General features: G+C 41.0%; 2 protein-coding genes across 3 annotated transcripts in view; both read right to left on the bottom strand.

Moving 5' to 3' along the window:
• crebbpb (CREB binding lysine acetyltransferase b) overlaps window positions 1-6541 on the bottom strand; it is a 46116-nt gene extending 39575 nt beyond the window's left edge. For both annotated transcript variants that reach the window (XM_080904681.1, XM_080904682.1), the window contains exon 1: window positions 5676-6541. In XM_080904681.1, the coding sequence (XP_080760807.1) occupies window positions 5676-5760 (85 nt within the window). In that variant the 5' untranslated portion in view covers window positions 5761-6541. The remainder of the gene's footprint in view (window positions 1-5675) is intronic.
• An 838-nt stretch (window positions 6542-7379) lies between these two features.
• LOC308410847 (adenylate cyclase 9) overlaps window positions 7380-12775 on the bottom strand; it is a 42294-nt gene continuing 36898 nt past the window's right edge. Inside the window, exon 10 of the mRNA XM_080904496.1 lies at window positions 7380-12531. Coding sequence (XP_080760622.1) covers window positions 11172-12531 — 1360 coding nt within the window. The 3' untranslated portion in view covers window positions 7380-11171. The remainder of the gene's footprint in view (window positions 12532-12775) is intronic.

The raw sequence follows: 12775 nt of genomic DNA, 5'->3' as shown, positions 1-12775 counted from the left end.
CCCCACCACCACTTCCCCTGCCAGTGGCGGACTCCCTCAGACATCGGTGCGTTGGTGGTTCTTTGTGTCCGGGGGTGGGCGTCCAGGTACACACCGGCTCACTCCTTGGCGGCCGCTTATCGGGGCCTGGAGCCTGGGGCTTGCTCGGGCCACTTCGGAGGTGGGGTGCCCCCGGCCTCTCGGCCTGGGGCTCGGTCACTCAGGCACGGCTGGCTGCCGGCGGAGCTCACGGGCGCGTCACTGCAACTCCCCCTGGCTTCTGCTCCGCGGCTGCTGAGTGAGCCCTCATCTGGGACTCTCCTCAGCTCTTTCCGGGACAGTGGCGCAGCTGCCCCTCTGTTGGTCTTCCTTGGTCTCTTGTGTTCTGGGGGCCTCTGGATGTCTGGAGTTTTGATCTCCTCCATACCTGCTTCATGCCCTGGAGGACGGGGCTGTGGCCCCCCCCCCCCCACACCCTCTAGCAGATCATTACATGAAGGAACCTTTTAAAAAAACAAAAAACAAACGCGTCCATGCTCACAGGTGTACACACGGGTGATCACACCCACAAACTACACCCTTTTTGGCTCCTACCTCAAAGCACACTGTGTTCTGTTGATCTTATGTGCTGCACAATAATGTTTAATATTTAATATTTACTGTCATATTCCCATATATCATTGTGATGTTGTTTATTCTATTACTCTTGTTCTCTTCTGCTTGTTTTCTTTTTTTCTTTCTCAGCAGGTGACCCAGGTGATTGATATATGCATTTTTTTTTTTTTTCCTTTTTTTTATTTTTCTGCTCATTCTGTTGGTTTTTGCCCTTCTCCCCCGTCCCTCTTCTCAGCTGTTTCTCTTTCCCTCTTTCTTTCTCCCCTTCTTTCCCCCAGTCAAGTCTGTCCCATATTCAGTAAGTGAAAATAAAATAAACAAAAGGTGAATCAAATGGACCATTATGGCAAGGCTGGGATGGTCAATTTGGTAAAGTAAATCCGTTGGGCATCTTTCTTTGCCTTTAGACAACAATTCTGATGGCAAAAGAGCCAAACGGGACAGGCACAAAAGAACAAAAAAAAACAAACAAACAAACGCCACAATAAAGCAGAATGTTGAAGTAATGGTGTACCTGCTGCTCGGCTTTTTGTCAGTATTTTTTGTGCTCGTTTCCGGGTTTTTAAAAATGGCGGTTTTGATTTCCGTGAAGGAGACACTCTCAAGACTCATCAAATGGCACCTCTGCCAATCCGTGGTATGCAGTCTGTTGACATAAAATTTTCAGATCACTTGGAACTCCAGCTGAGTAGGCACTACAAAAGTATCTGGTACCATCACCTAATGGAAAATCCTAAAAAATAATTCAAGCTGTGCCAAGTCAACCCAAGTAGTTACTAGTGGACAAGGGCCCTTCTCCATTAGAGTCTACTCAGTATCTAAGTTCACGAAAGTTAAAACTGCCAATTTTGAAACCCGGCAACGAGGGAAATATGTACCAAGAAGGAAAAAAAAACCCAAAAAAAACCCACCACAGACCGAGCTGCAGGTATATTCTTGCCTCAACGTCCACCTTTTTTGTAGCGTTCATGTCGCATATTAATTATGGCGCAGTACGCTCGAACACTTTGCAATGACGACAACCACGCATGTGGTTAGGTAGTACTAGATCATAATGGAAAACCGGCCGATCCGAGTCAATCTGAGTAGGTACTAACGGAAAAGGGGCTTTAGAGTGTGAGCAATGCAAAGGGAAGACCTTAACAGGGGTGTATGGGAAAAATTATTTACTGCACACACTCAAAAAACTGGCCAAAGAACATACAATGGGTTCATTCGGCTGCTTATTCTTGCCATTTCCTTTGTAACATTGTTATCATAAAACCCATGGCACACAACACCTAGAGGCTTATTCTTATTATTTCTAAATAACTGCCCCAAGGTGTTACCAACATGGCTGCAGAGTGACAGAACTTGTTTCTAAAAGATTTCTATTTGAATATACGCCAAAGTTTTTTGTATAAAAATTATAGGTACATAGTGAGAGCACGATACTTACTAACATCTTGTATGACCTCTGACAAAACACTGTTTGTGTGTTGTTAATGTATTCTGTACCAATTATTTTTATTATGTTAATTATACATTTAAATCTTGTTTAAAAGACCAATATGACAATCTGCTCCCTTTTAATTAGGTATGATGATCAAAGAAAACCTCTGAACTGATGAAACAAAGAAATATAGGAAACGTACTGTTGTATGTGAAGAGAAAACGTGCGAGTGGGCTGTTTTCCACTCATTTGAGTGGCACTGCAACTGTAAAAGTTTTAATATGGTGTTTTATAAGAACTATGATGATTTCAAGATGTTCAAAATTAGCTGCCCACGAAACATGTAAAGCTGGGGCTGCAATCATTTGCAGCCGTGTGTTTATAAAAACCGCAACCATTTAGAGAAATGGACAAGAAAATTTCTGGGCAAAACGATCTAAGATCACAAAATATAAATTTTTTTATTAATTTTGGGGCAAGGAACTGAATGAATTAAACTGCTGAAAATACTTTCTCAGAGGATTTTAGCGATCCAGTGCCACACATGCTTCTCATCTCCACCAATTACGCCACACGAGACATCAGCCAGCACATCCAGAGGTTGGTGAAAAGCACATTTTAGCACTCTTGAACACTACCAATACACCCAGGAGTTGGTAGTCTCCTAGACACCGAGGCCAGAAAGAGGAAGAGAGAAACCCGTTAGGTGAGCGGTAGGATTGAAGATGGCTGCTACTGCCTGTGGTGCTGACACGCCCACTCAGTCATACAAATGAAAACAAGCGACACTGGCCTGAAGCCACAGGCACATACTGACAAGAGAGTAGTGCACCATGGGGGAAAAAACAAAAACAAAAAAGTCACACATTAGCAGTATTTGATGTTTTTGTTAATTTGTGCCTGTGAACATCAGCTCTGTACACAGTTGGCTTGATGTGGCATAGGGTGATGTCGTTCCTATCGGCCCAACTACTAATAATAGTTACCAAGGTGACTCAGTCGGCAATATAATGTGTAAATAACAGTCAGGATGATTTGGACAAACACGCTGAAGCCCCACAATATTTAAATGATCAGTCAGTAATTAGCGTTGAAATTTGAATGGACTGCATTCACACAATTTACTTTGGAATTAATATGAATTCCGTTTATTTGACGAGCAACAGAACAATCGTTTTTTTACAGTTGGTCTTTATCCCTCGAGCATGCCACAATTTAAACTAGAGGAGGTCTCCGAGAGAAAATGAGTGTTGCACCACGAGTGACACGCTCCTCTATTGATTTACTAGTGGACGATCGCCTTGCTCTTAATTTAAAAGTTGTGTGCCTGCTACACCGCTAACCCTCATGTTTCCCTTTAAACCAGGGAAATATGAGGGTTAGCTGTTTAGCACTGCTGCAGTGGTCCTCCTGGTCAGGGGGAGGGGTGTCCACCCTAAGCAGAACCCAAAGAGTGTGGAAATATGCTTGATGCGCTCCTGCAACAAACCCCCGGTGGCTGCTGAGCAAAATCTTTATGCTGAATCCAACCAGCAGAACAGAAATATCCGAAAGATGCAGCTCATTATTGCCCTGTTTATTTTTAACATATAGCCCCACTTAAACATGCAAAGGGACACCTCTTGAAACATAACATTTAATAATTCTTTAAAGAAAACATGGGTGCGCAACCATCTACCTGCATCTCTACTGCTCCTGTGGAAAACACTAAACATCCTACAATGGCTTATTAAAAACATACATTTTGTGTGAACATCAACTAAAACAGATAGTTTCCAACTGCAGTGGAGGAGGAAGAAGCCCCAGGTAGGGCTGCTTTATTGCCCAGCGAATGTTTCGGTCACCTTTCTGGGTGGGTGACCTACATGGGTTTAAACCTTATTGAGCATTCCCAAAAAAAAATTGCATTTCAAACTTAAAGAGATTCTCTACTTAAGTGCTTCCCACAGGGAGATTTAGAAACATCTGAAGGTTCCCGCTACCCTTCTGGGTAGGCGACCTGGAGATTAGTTTTTACATTAACCCCGACTGTGTTTTATCACTCCCCTTAAGCTACACCTAATTTCTGCTCAGTGTATTTTTTGGTGGTTTTCTTTTTGCTTATCTCCACAACATGCTGTGTTCTTTCCCCTTCACATCTTTGGTAGCACCTTAGTGCCATGCATTTTAATATATGAGCAGCTCATTTCACCATTCTAAGTTTGACAGCTCAACATATTCCTGAAAATTGATGCTTCAGCTTAATAAGCCACCTGAAGATTAAGATTCTTAGCATTACCTAGGAATCTTATTAGGAATCGATTAACTAATGCAAACCCAGCAATGAAATGCAAGTCTTCACTGAAATAAGACCCTACATGCTTTTTTGATGCTTACAACGAGTAAACCCTTAACGTCATCAAGGCTTAAATTGGTAGACAACTACACTGTATACAGATGGAAAGTATATACAGAGTACTTCTGCAGCAGTAGCTTTTCAGCAAAGTGAAAATAGTGCATATTACTTTTCCACAGCTCTGATTCAAAAGTGTATTTTTCAATACAACTGGACTATTTGAGGTGTACCTTAAAGAGACATAATAAGAAAGGATGTCCTCAAGTTTAAAAAGTCCCCATGTAATTGCGAAGCAATCCTTGCATTGTTACTATAGTCATGCGTTCGTTTCTTATTTTAATGGGACAAAAATAAAAAGTAAGCTCATCATATCAAACAAGCCAATAGACTGTTATGTTTTCTTTTCCTAACCACAAACACAAATCACAGGGTGACATAACCTGTAAGGAGGAGGCATGCCGTGTAAAGGAAAGAAAAAAAAGTCCTTCCGTCTTATTCGAAAGTCCTTTCTCGAGTAGGATCAGCAAAGTTGCTCTTCAGGTTTCACCGCTTAACAGGCAGACCATTGGGCTACCCTCTAAACGCCTCAGACTTCCCCATGATAGCTTTTTACAACAGGAAAGGATATGCAAATATGCTTCCCTGAAGAAGAAAAAACAGCAGAAAAGTTTGCTGTCCAGTTCGTGTTCTAAACTAACTTAAAGCAAAAAACCTATTTCAGCATGTGAGGAAGACCTGATCTTTCACTGGCAGTCCGACCATCACTCAGTCAAACAGCAGGTTTATCAACAGCTTGTGCTGTCACGAATCTGCACGGCTCCAGTGTCAAGGAGCACGACACAAAGTGCGATTCAACTCCAGACACCGAGGCAGCATTTTCATCAGTGCTGCCAGAGCCCTGTAGTTTTCCTTATCTTAAGATATATTATGATGATAAAACACAATTGAGGCATTTAACATTTATCCCAACAAAGGTTGAAAAGTTGGGAGCAAATTCTGCCTGTTGAGCAGCTGAAAACCTCGTGTGATGGAAATGCATTGAGCTTGAGCCCCTTTTACGCCATTTGTCTTTTACAGCCATTATTTTGTGATCTATAGATTAAAGCAAACTATTCCTATAACATCACCATGTGCTGTTTTCCTGTGAAAAGTTGCAGTCCGCTCAAGTGACCGCTTTCCTGTACATAGATGATGCGTTCACTTCTGTTGAGGGGCACAAACTGTGCAGTGTAGCTTGAAAACTGTGATTACCACTATTACTACTACTACACCTTCGTCACAACAGGTACACTAAAAACAATGCCCTGTCCTTACCTGGGCCATCTGATCCTGAGGGAGGTGAATTGATCTTGGGTCGCTTTGCAGTGGGGGGTCCCACATCCATAAGATTGTCAGCCATCCTCGTCGGCAAATATTACAAGCGCTTAAAGACACCGACGAATAAAAGTAGAAATCAGTCCAAATCTTCGCCCCCCGGTTTGCAGTCGCTGGTCACTTGTATTGTTAGGCGCCAAGGAGCAATTTAACAGTTTTTTCCTCCTTTTCTTTGACTGGCAGACTGGCGAAACGCCGCCTGGAGAAAAAGGATTTCAAAAGATAGGCAACAGCGCCACGCTTCGCCACCTAAGATCACCCCATGATAATCCAACACCCAACACCCACATAATTATCCTCAATAATCACGTCCAAAAATTATTTCAGTCCGAGAAAAATAAATAAAAATCAATCATAAAATATGGCACGAAGCATAAGCGAATCCCTTTCTCCGCAGATCGCCGATTTCACGTCCGCACAGAATCATTTTTTTCGCAGTCGAAACGAGCAGCCATAAATTCCGTTTTTGGCTTAAATAAAAAGATCAAAATTCGAAAAATATTTTCTATGAGACGGATTATTTTTCTGGTCGCTGTCTCCCGATAAATAAAGCGTCTCGGGACGGCGATACGGCGAGAAGCGGCGCTCTCTAAAAGGGAAATCAAATATACAGAGGGCTTTCGAGACGACAAAACCCCACTTAGCCCTCACATATTTGCATTATTTCTAATCGGAAGAGCTCACGCTTCGATTTTCTGCACGAAAAAAGCCGTTTGAGTCCGCTCCGTGTGGCTCCGATCGGTTTTTTAATTTAATGCTCCCCCCGAAATCCAGACTATGAGCCGCGTCAAGATGGCGGCTGTTGATTCCTCCGATACAAAAAAGTTTTTTTTTTCTTCCCAGCTAGACTGTGGGGGGAGGGGGGAGGCGCGCTGACGCCCTGACGTAAACCTGTGTCCCCACCGTGCGTCATGTGGACGTACGAGAAGTTGCCTCTAGGGGTGGATTACACAGAAAAAACGAGCTACCTGTTTCAAACTTTTCAAACACCCAACAGTCGCTACCTGAAATGGAACTTTTTTTTGTATTTCGCAGGCTAAAACGCGAGTCAATGCTATACACTGTTATATAGAAACAGATAAAGCAGCCTTTACTTTTAGCGAATACACTATCAAGTACACAAGCTATGATAAACCAGTATGTGACTATTGGTGCTTACAGGAAAGGTTTTAAAAACTTACATATTATCCCATCAAACTTATGTCTACTTACTTATATAAAAATCAAGTGAAGATTCTCTGTGAAGTGTGAAAGTAGATGATTAATTTTTGGGAAGAAGCACCTTTCAGAGTATGAGTGTGTGTGTATATATATATATATATATAAACTAACTAGAAAACAGAAAACTACAATGAAGTACTAGCCAAGCACACAGTCGAGCTTATGTCTTTGTTATAAATGTGTATCGATGCACCAATGTTTAAGTTGCATGAAATCTTGTAGCTGCCTGTATTGGTGGATAGCATAATCAGTTAAGAAATATAATTAAAAAGCTGCACTCAGTTAAATGCATTGGACTAGAAAGTACACAGTTTGCTTATGAAATACATTTGAGGGTAAGTGTAAAGTAAAAAACAAACAAACAAAAACTTGTACCATGTACGTCTATTGTTTCAATCTATCACTGGTAGTATACAGGCTATAAATTCATTAGGACAACATTTCCCAGCAACTGACTTTATTTATTATTAAATTTAACTTCACCTGTTAGCGTGCTATATACAAAAACATATCCAAAGAAAGCAACAGTTCATAGAAGTGGACCCATTATGCTTTTCTTCTTTTCTCTCATATATAATTGTTTTATGTTACAATATCAGACACACTAACCAAAAAGTTTTGAATAATGAGGTTGATGTACAAAAGAAAAAAAAATTCACTTTAAGCCCAAAGTTCAGGTTTCAGACACTTTCTACTGCTGACTCAGTAACTGCAGAGTCCCAAACCTCTTCTTGCATTAACATCAGCACAAAAACTGTAAACTGGGAGCTTCATGAAATCAGTTTACATGGCTGAGCAGCTCTTGTAGGTGTAATGTGTCCATATAGCATAGGGTAAAGGTGATAAAGAACTGTGAATCATCCAAAGTTACTTTACTAGAGTGCAAAAATCTAAATAATGACCCAGAAAAGAGCATAATAGGCCCCCTTTAAAACTTAGAGGGATCGACAGCGGGCTACTTTTCAATACTACCAACCAGAGAGGTCTTGCAACGTCTCCACAGTTTTATTTGGCTAGTTTGGATTAAAAAGGAACTTAAATCTCTACTAACTGAAGCCTCACTGTTCACATTCCTGCTAGGATTGGAGCATCTCTTCCAAAATACACACAATCACAAAGTTTTACAAATGCACACATTTTTTTTAAACACACATGCAAGTATTATTCCAACATTGTTAAAATTACCCAGTTCTTAAGACAAGTAATATTCTAATACATGCGCTTATATAAATTCTAGAAAATGCTCAGATACTATACAATATAAAGGCATACCGCACATTAAAAAATGAGTGCCTTTACCAGTTAGTATATGATGACTACAAGGTGTGCACAAAATACCTGCAAATTAAGAAGACAACAAAAAGAGAAAATCCAAGAGATGGCAATGACACTCTTTGGCATTAATATTTGTGCCATTCTGCTGATTCAGAATGCCACTCACATCTCATTAAATCACAGCAAATCAAAAGATGCGCTCATGTTTGCGGTGACACAAGGGAAAAAGAAGGCATGTCAAATGTGTGAGTCAACACACCTTTCAGATTTTCACCTGTTCAGAGTAAAAAACAAACAAACAGCTTATTCAACAGGGCTTATCAAAATTATTAAGGAAAATTCCATTTAAAAAGGTAGCTCAACACTCAAGAATTATGACCACTATTAAGTGTTTAACCATGAACAGTAATGGTTATTCCCTTTATTACAGTGTAAAAAAACCAAAAAAAAATGGAATGGTGCTAAGGGTTGTGTGCTCATAAGCAAAGGAAGGTTATTTTCCCTTTTAAACCATTGTTGTTACATTTAAACCAACTGCATAAGTAAATTATTATAACATTATAAAATAAAAGAGAAAAAGGAATTTAAAATCCGCAATAAATCCAAATAATGTCACATATTTGGCATATTTATATTTACTTATACATGTCAAGAAAAGGCACTGCTGAAATCTCATCTTTCAATATTTTATCAAATTAAATGATTCAAGCACAAGCGTCAGTATTTTAAATTTTGATCAATATTAAGTGTCTTGAGAAATGAAAAGCAACAGAACTAACTTTAAAATATGACATGTTTAAATTTAAAAGGCACAAGCTACCCTAACTCCACACTTAGAAAACAATGCGAGCAAACTATTTAACTATTAAGGTGTTGTTAGCTGCAGCAGCTTACATAAATTACTTGATGATGAATTATTTTTATTTGCAACGCTTGTTCTATTACTTGAGTTCAGGTCAAGAAATGGTGCACTGGTGAAACCATTTTTACGTCTGAGCACACAATCCTTTTTTTTTTTAAACAGCAGAAGGAAGAAAATGTAACAGCAAGAGAGATGAAAACTGTTCTGACATTATAGATAGAAAAAATTAAAGGGAAAGCGAAAAGCACAGAGACCCTTCTATGAAATACCTTTTGGTGCACTGCCGTTTGCATTTACAATGCCGTTATGTAAAGTTTTCATGTCACTGAAAGTATGAAGCTGTAAAAGTGTCCAGATGTTTGCATCCAGTAATGTCCTTTAGATAACAGAAAGTAGATTAAGACGCCTCAGATAGAAAGTTCAAGTTTTGTGTAACAATTAACACTATTAAACACATTTTTATTGTGACATTCCACTTTGATCATCCATGTCCTAAAACACAATCAACTAACACACAGTGTAATCCATAGCTAACCCAGGCAGTTTTATTCTCTAATCCATCTAAAAAAAAGAAATTAAGACACAATTTAAGACACTCTATAGGTACGCCAGCATCTTGTAGGACCCATTAAAATACTCACTAAACACAGTTAGATAGTTTGAGCTCCTACAAGAGTCTGGATGTGCAGAGGGCACAAACACTAGTAGCAGTTAGCCTATGATGCTGCGAGCATGCTGATTAAATGCAGTTTAGACCATCATGCCTCAGTGCTGAGGCAATGCAAAGATCTTAACTGAGGCCAGAGAAAAAGCTGCCACATCAGCAAACAAGTTTCTATTTGAAAACCTGCAGTTTCAGTCATTTGAGTAACTCATAGGCACCTCCCCTTATTAAAGCCCAAGTGATCTTACTATACAGACACACACTGCATAAGAGCAATACACTCACTCGACAACTCACAGCTCAGCCTCGTCTGCCTTTAGCCTGTACCGATTTGTTCCCGTTGTGCCTTTCCTGATGCGTTTTCTGGTTTTCAAGAACAACATGGACACAGGCTCTGCAGGATTTTAGTGCGGTGCATTTTTTTTTTTACTCGTACATAATTTTGCCCTTCGCTTGTCACATATTGTGATGTTTTACACATTGTTGCTTTTCTTTTTAATAAAAGGCAAAACTATCATAGCAAAACATAGTTTAAAAAGTAAACCTGTAACAAAAGCAAAGCTTTTCTTCCCAAAAAGCTTTCTAATTTACAATTTTCCCTTTATGTTGTTATTCCCTTATTTATAAAGGCTTAGTCTACATAATATTCTACTCTAAAGGCACTTAAAAAGACATATGAAAGAAATAATCAAGATTAAAGGTTTAAAGATAATCAAATAAGTTAATGGTAGATAATGGGATCTGCGACAGGCAAGAGAAGGTCCAGAGTCAGCTGTCACATTTTCCCTTTTCTTGTGCGTTACTGCCTAAGACCATCTTTGTGGTCCACCCTCCACTCTTGATAACATCAGCCAACTGTGAGCCGTTTTCACACATGTATCCCACCAGAACATCTACAATTGTCCCTTCTCACATGCTGCAGGTGATAGTCCACTTCACGCTGCTGGAAATACTCCTTTTGGTTTAGATGAAGGTGCTGCTTTCTTAGCATGTGCAAGAAGCAGGACACATAACGTCCATCCTTTGCCACGAATTCTCAGGATAAGTGCCTTTTCTATCTTTACACAGGCCCAACTGGACATTGCCTACACTTTGTGCTATAAGGAGCTTACTGTGGAAAGCCAATTTGAAGTCTGATCAAATGTTTGTGCTCCTATATGCAGCTCAATTGGGTAATGTCTAGTAAAAATTATGTACTGCAGTGCATGTGTGAAAATGGCTATATTGTCACAAACACACACAAAAAAAACAACTTGCTTCTTGGCTGGTGAGGCGAGAGCTTGGGGTCTTTTCACATCCTCCATCGCCAACTGAAGTAGGACCAAATGTACAGTGATTCTACACATGCCAGCTGGAAGGAATGAGAGCTTAAAGGGTAGAGGATTGATGATGAAAGCGGCACACTTGACGATTTCTAGAGTCTGGTTAACTCGCCAACATTACCGCCAGTTTCATCCTCGCAATTGTCCTTCTTGATATCCTTCAGGGGATTTGTTGACCTTTGGGATGTATCCTGCTGGGCTGAGATGATAAGTTGTTTGTTTTCTGACAAAGAAGGGGGTCCTTCAAGATTGGTTATATGTACAGATGTCAGGCCAGTGTGAGACTTTGATCGCCTGGCAGCAGAAGTTTCTGCAGTGGGACGTCTTTCACGGCTATCTACCTCTTTCACGTGAGTAAGCCCTGTCATACTAGGGGAACCAGTGCTGGCACTGGGTACCATAGTATTAGTACTGCTTGCAGTGGTGCTGGTTGCAGGGACCATGCTTGCAATTTCGTCAGTGGGTGAGCGCCCGATGCTGCCATCCACCTGTGCTCGGATCTCTGGAGAGACTGAGAGCTGGTACTGAGGCACCGGGCCACTATCGCTGCTTTTAGGATAAAGGAAGGTCTTCATCTGACCTTTGCCCTTGACATTAACTGTGCCGCGATAATCAAACTCGTAATCCATGCCGCTAAGAACACAGTAACTCTCTTCGCTGACCTGGACACGACACTCCACGCCTGTGGTATCCATGCGGCTGGCAATGTTGACCGTGTCGCCCCAGATATCATAAAGAAGCTTGGTGGTGCCAATTACGCCTGCTGTTAGAGGCCCGTGATTAAATCCAATACGAAGCTTAAAGCCAAACCCTAACATGTTCTTGTTAAAGTCATCCACCACACGCATCATTTCAAGGGCAAATTCAAAAAGAGCTCGGAGGTGGGCGTGAGGATGTGCTGCATCTGCACACTGCTGAGCGTTGAGTCCTGCTGCCGCCATGTAAGTGGCACCAATGGTCTTGATCTTTTCTATATTAGCAAAGACGGGCTTCCGTAGGAGCTCATCAAAGTCTCCAATCAGCTCGTTGAGAACACGATAGCACTCCTTACCTCCTTCATAGCTTTCTTCATAAAATTCACTAAAGTTAACAATACTGGCAAATATTACACCCACATTGTCATGGTTCTTGGAGTAGCTCTGGGTAACCTTGAGCTGCTCGGCCACATGTATGGGAATGATATTGCGTAGCAGCCAGTCGGCCTGGTCCCTCATGTTCTGGATCTTGATGCGGTGTTGATCAGCTTCCACATTGCCATGGTAATGCAGACGGTAACTGACCTCAAATTCACGGTTAAGAAACCAGACCAAGAGAAGGAGGAGGAAAAAGGCCACACAGGCCTCACGGCCGAGAAGGTCCTGTGGGTGGGTCTGTGGGTCAAGTTCCAGTGGGCTGTCAGACATGACAATGGAGGTGTTGCTGTTGCTGCTGCTGTTGTTCTGGCCATCAGACCTGGTTGAGAAAGAGAAGAAAGAGAAAAAAGAGAAGAAAGAGGGAAAGGAAAGTTTAGAATACTTTAAGAAATAGTGCAGCTGTTACGATTACAAATAACCAAATGCAGCATTTGCTATAAACTCAATGCATCTCACCAAAATCAAACTGCCATCGCTCAGAATAGAAAGTCAGAGCACCTCAGTGGCAGAGAGCCTAGAGTCTGGCTGGTGTCCTTATTTCACCCATTCAATCTCAGTTCACT

This window comes from Rhamphochromis sp. 'chilingali' (assembly GCF_963969265.1).
Source record: "Rhamphochromis sp. 'chilingali' genome assembly, chromosome: 15".
In the NCBI taxonomy this organism is placed as follows: Eukaryota; Metazoa; Chordata; class Actinopteri; order Cichliformes; family Cichlidae; genus Rhamphochromis; species Rhamphochromis sp. 'chilingali'.
This window is presented reverse-complemented; position numbering and strand designations above follow the sequence as displayed.